Source organism: Salmo trutta, unplaced genomic scaffold (assembly GCF_901001165.1).
Source record: "Salmo trutta unplaced genomic scaffold, fSalTru1.1, whole genome shotgun sequence".
NCBI lineage: Eukaryota > Metazoa > Chordata > Actinopteri > Salmoniformes > Salmonidae > Salmo > Salmo trutta.
The window spans coordinates 279,079-285,079 of NW_021823456.1; the positions used below are offsets into that span (position 1 = coordinate 279,079).

General features: G+C 49.3%; 1 protein-coding gene across 1 annotated transcript in view; it reads right to left on the reverse strand.

Moving 5' to 3' along the window:
• LOC115191033 (CCR4-NOT transcription complex subunit 4) overlaps window positions 1-6,001 on the reverse strand; it is a 33,651-nt gene that overhangs the window by 24,843 nt on the left and 2,807 nt on the right. The window contains exon 2 of the mRNA XM_029749035.1: window positions 423-499. Coding sequence (XP_029604895.1) covers window positions 423-499 — 77 coding nt within the window. The remainder of the gene's footprint in view (window positions 1-422; window positions 500-6,001) is intronic.

Sequence of the window (6,001 nt, forward strand, 5' to 3'; positions counted from 1 at the left end):
GGTAGATGGGAATCTGCAGCTAGGAGTCAACAGACAGACTTGGTAGATGGGAATCTGCAGCTAGGGTCAACACAGACTTGGTAGATGGGAATCTGCAGCTAGGAGTCAACAGACAGACTTGGTAGATGGGAATCTGCAGCTAGGAGTCAACAGACAGACTTGGTAGATGGGAATCTGCAGCTAGGAGTCAACAGATAGACTTGGTAGATGGGAATCTGCAGCTAGGAGTCAACAGATAGACTTGGTAGATGGGAATCTGCAGCTAGGAGTCAACAGATAGACTTGGTAGATGGGAATCTGCAGCTAGGAGTCAACAGATAGACTTGGTAGATGGGAATCTGCAGCTAAGGTCAAATAAAGACTGACCAACTTGACATAACATTTCCTAGCCCCTGAAAACTCTACAATGTTCTCCATCTTACCAGGTTGTGACGTTCTGAGGGAGTCTCCGTGTTGTGTGTCACTGCTCCTGATGACGTCTGGCAGAGCGTCACTGGGGCTGAAAGACACAGCAGCTGGTTAGAACAGCCATGATGGGGCGAGGATGACCAGAGATAAAATGTCTAAATTACAATACATGACCAACAGTATGATGACACCTGCTCGTCCAATAATCTCATTCTAAAATCATGGGTATTAATATGGAGTTGGTCCCCCCCCTCTTTGCTGCTATAACAGCCTCCACTCTTCTGGAAGGCTTTCCACTAGATGTTGGAACATTGCTGCTATAACAGCCTCCACTCTTCTGGGAAGGCTTTCCACTAGATGTTGGAACATTGCTGCTATAACAGCCTCCACTCTTCTGGGAAGGCTTTCCACTAGATGTTGGAACATTGCTGCTATAACAGCCTCCACTCTTCTGGGAAGGCTTTCCACTAGATGTTGGAACATTGCTGCTATAACAGCCTCCACTCTTCTGGGAAGGCTTTCCACTAGATGTTGGAACATTGCTGCTATAACAGCCTCCACTCTTCTGGGAAGGCTTTCCACTAGATGTTGGAACATTGCTGCAGGGGGACTTGCTTCCATTCAGCCACAAGAGCATTAGTGAGGTCGGGCACTGATGTTGGGTGATTTGGCCTGGCTCGCAGTCGGTGTTCCAATTCATCCCAAAGGTATTCGATTTGGTTGAGGTCAGGGCTCTGTGCCGGCCAGTCAAGTTCTTCCACAACAATCTCGACAAACCATTTCTGTATGGACCTCGCTTTGTGCACGGGGGCATTGTCATGCTGAAACAGGAAAGGGCCTTCCTCAAACTTGCCACAAAGTTGCACAGAATTGTCTAGAATGTCATTGTATGCTGTAGCGTTAAGATTTCCCTTCACTGGAACTAAGGGGCCTGAACCATGAAAAACAGCCCCAGACCATTATTCCTCCACCAAACTTTACAGTTGGCACTATGCATTCGGTCAGGTAGTGTTCTCCTGGCATCCGGCAAACCCAAATTTTCCGTTGGGCTGCCAGATGGTGAAGCGTGATTCATCACTCCAGTGAACGTGTTTCCACTGCTCCAGAGTCCCTTGGCAGCGAGCTTTACATCACTCCAGCTGACGCTTGGCATTGTGATCTTAGGCTTGTGTGTGTGGCTGCTCGGCCATGAAAACCCATTTCTTGAAGCTCCCGATGAACAGTCATTGTGCTGACGTTGCTTCCAGAGGCAGTTTGGAACTCGGTAGTAGAACTCAAGACGATTTTTTACGCGATTCAATACTCGGCGGTCCCATTCTGTGAGCTCGGCAGTCCCACTCGCGGCTGAGCCGTTGTTGCTCCTAGATGTTTCCACTGCACAATAACAGCAATTACAGTTGACCTGAACAGCTCTAGCAGGGCAGAAATTTGACGAACTGACTTGTTGGAAAGGTGGCATCCTATGACGTTGCCACGTTGAAAGTCATTGAGCTCTTCAGTATGGGCCATTCTTGTTTATGTTCTTATTGTTTCAACCCCCTTTTTCCTCCCCAATATCATGAAATCCAATTGGTAGTTACAATCTTCTCTCAACGCTGCAACTCCAACGGGCTCGGGAGGGGCGAAGGTCGAGCCGTGACGACCTCCGAAACCTTAACCGCCAAGCCGCTCTGCTTCTTAACCCGGAAGCTAGCCGCAAGAAATGTGTCGGAGGAAACGCCGTTCAACTAACGGCCGAGGCCAGCTTGCAGGTGCCCGGCCAGCCACAAGGAGTCGCTAGAGCGCGATGAGCCAAGGAAATTTCCCCCGTCCAAACCCTGTCCTACTAACACGGACAACGCTGGGCCAATTGTGCGCCGCCCTATGGGGCTCCCGGTCACGTCCAGCTGTTACACAGCCTGGGATTGAACCAGAGGCTGAAGTGGAGCCTTAAACTGCTGGGAGGTCAAGTAACGCCAATTATACTGCCAATGTTTGTCTATGGGAGATTGCATGGCTGTGTACTTGATTTCATAAACCTGTCAGCAACGGGTGTGGCTGAAAATAGCCAAATCCACGAATTTGAAGGGTGTCCAGATATTTTATAGAGTAGCTCGCAAACAGAGGATAACCAACACGCCTACCACAATGCCAACAGAGGATAACCAACACAGTACACAAACAAATGGTGGTAATGGTATGGCTATAAACACAGCAAAGCGAAACAAACAATACAGAAAAAAGCACAGCAACGCCAGCAGGCGAGAGATAACAGCAACGCCAGCAGGCGAGAGATAACAGCAACACCAGTAGGTGAGAGATAACAGCAACGCCAGTAGGTGAGAGATAACAGCAACGCCAGTCGGTGAGATATAACAGCAACGCCAGTAGAAGAGAGATAACAGCAACACCAGTAGGTGAGAGATAACAGCAACGCCAGTAGAAGAGAGATAACAGCAACGCCAGTAGAAGAGAGATAACAGCAACTCCAGTAGGTGAGAGATAACAGCAACGCCAGTAGAAGAGAGATAACAGTATAACCAGCAGGTGAGAGATAACAGCAACGCCAGCAGGCGAGAGATAACAGCAACGCCAGCAGGCGAGAGATAACAGCAACACCAGTAGGCGAGAGATAACAGCAACGCCAGTAGGTGAGCGATAACAGCAACGCCAGTCGGTGAGTTATAACAGCAACGCCAGTAGAAGAGAGATATAACAGCAACGCCAGTAGAAGAGAGATAACAGCAACGCCAGTAGAAGAGAGATAACAGCGATGCCAGCAGGCGAGAGATAACAGCAACGCCAGTAGAAGAGAGATAACAGCAACACCAGTAGGTGAGAGATAACAGCAACGCCAGTAGAAGAGAGATAACAGTATAACCAGCAGGTGAGAGATAACAGCAACGCAAGCAGGCGAGAGATAACAGCAACGCCAGCAGGCGAGAGATAACAGCAATGCCAGCAGGCGAGAGATAACAGCAACGCCAGAAGGCGAGAGATAACAGCAACGCCAGTAGAAGAGAGATAACAGCAACGCCAGTAGGTCAGAGATAACAGCAACGCCAGTAGGTGAGCGATAACAGCAACGCCAGTAGGTGAGAGATAACAGAAAAAAGCCAGTAGGTGAGAGATAACAGCAACGCCAGTAGGTGAGAGATAACAGCAACGCCAGTAGGTGAGAGATAACAGCAACGCCAGCAGGTGAGAGATAACAGCAACGCCAGCAGGTGAGAGATAACAGCAACGCCAGCAGGCGACAGGTAACAGCAACGCCAGTAGGTGAGAGATAACAGCAACACCAGCAGGCGACAGATAACAGCAACGCCAGTAGAAGAGAGATAACAGCAACGGCAGTAGGTGAGAGATAACAGCAACGCCAGTAGAAGAGCAATAACAGCAACACCAGTAGATGAGAGATAAATGCGACGCCAGTAGAAGAGAGATAACAGCAACGCCAGCAGGCGAGAGATAACAGCGACGCCAGTAGGTCAGAGATAACAGCAACGCCAGTAGGTGAGAGATAACAGCAACACCAGTAGGTGAGAGATAACAGCAACGCCAGCAGGTGAGAGATAACAGCAACGCCAGCAGGTGAGAGATAACAGTATAACCAGTAGGTGAGAGATAACAGCAACACCAGTAGGTGAGAGATAACAGCAACACCAGTAGGTGAGAGATAACAGCAACACCAGTAGGTGAGAGATAACAGCGACTCCAGTAGGGGAGAGATAACAGCGACTCCAGTAGGGGAGAGATAACAGCAACACCAGAAGGTGAGAGATAACAGCAACACCAGTAGGTGAGAGATAACAGCAACACCAGTAGGTGAGAGATAATAGCAACGCCAGCAGGTGAGAGATAACAGCAACGCCAGCAGGTGAGAGATAACAGAAAAAAGCCAGTAGGTGAGAGATAACAGCAACGCCAGTAGGTGAGAGATAACAGCAACGCCAGTAGGTGAGAGATAACAGCAACGCCAGTAGGTGAGAGATAACAGCAACGCCAGCAGGCGACAGATAACAGCAACGCCAGTAGAAGAGAGATAACAGCAACGCCAGTAGAAGAGAGATAACAGCAACGCCAGCAGGCGAGAGATAACAGCAACGCCAGCAGGCGAGAGATAACAGCAACGCCAGTAGGTCAGAGATAACAGCAACGCCAGTAGGTGAGAGATAACAGCAACGCCAGTAAAGAGAGATAACCAGCAACGCCAGTAGAAGAGATAACAGCAACGCCAGCAGGTGAGAGATAACAGCACGCCCAGCAGGTGAGAGATAACAGCAACGCCAGCAGGTGAGAGATAACAGCAACGCCAGTAGGTGAGAGATAACAGTATAACCAGTAGGTGAGAGATAACAGCAACACCAGTAGGTGAGAGATAACAGCAACACCAGTAGGTGAGAGATAACAGCGACTCCAGTAGAAGAGAGATAACAGCGACTCCAGTAGAAGAGAGATAACAGCAACACCAGTAGGTGAGAGATAACAGCAACGCCAGCAGGCGAGAGATAACAGCAACACCAGTAGGTGAGAGATAACAGCAACGCCAGTAGGTGAGAGATAACAGCAACGCCAGTAGAAGAGAGATAACAGCAACACCAGTAGGTGAGAGATAACAGCAACGCCAGCAGGTGAGAGATAACAGAAAAAAGCCAGTAGGTGAGAGATAACAGCAACGCCAGTAGGTGAGAGATAACAGCAACGCCAGTAGGTGAGAGATAACAGCAACGCCAGCAGGTGAGAGATAACAGCAACGCCAGCAGGTGAGAGATAACAGCAATGCCAGTAGGTGAGAGATAACAGCAACGCCAGTAGGTGAGAGATAACAGCAATGCCAGCAGGCGAGAGATAACAGCAACGCCAGTAGGTAAGAGATAACAGCAACGCCAGTAGAAGAGAGATAACAGCAACGCCAGTAGAAGAGAGATAACAGCAACGCCAGTAGGTGAGAGATAACAGCAACGCCAGTAGAAGAGCGATAACAGCAACACCAGTAGATGAGAGATAACAGCAACGCCAGTAGAGAGAGATAACAGCAACGCCAGCAGGCGAGAGATAACAGCAACGCCCAGGTAGTGAGAGATACAGCAACGCCAGTAGAAGAGAGATAACAGCAACACCAGTAGGAGAGACGATACAGCAACGCCAGTAGGTGAGAGATAACAGCAACGCCCAGTAGAGAGAGATAAACAGCAACGCCAGTAGAAGAGAGATAACAGCAACGCCCAGGCAGGTGAGAGATAACAGCAACGCCAGCAGGGTGAGAGATAACAGGCAACGCCAGTAGTAGAAGAGAGATAGTAGAAGAGAGATACACAGCAACGCCAGTAGGTGAGAGATAACAGCAACGCCCAGTAGGTGAGAGATAACAGCGACGCCAGTAGGTGAGAGATAACAGCGACGCCAGTAGGTGAGAGATAACAGCGACTCCAGTAGGTGAGAGATAACAGCAACACCAGTAGGTGAGAGATAACAGCAACGCCAGTAGAAGAGAGATAACAGCAACGCCAGCAGGTGAGAGATAACAGCGACGCCAGTAGAAGAGAGATAAACAGCAACGCCAGTAGGTGAGAGATAACATCGACGCCAGTAGGTGAGAGATAACAGCGACGCC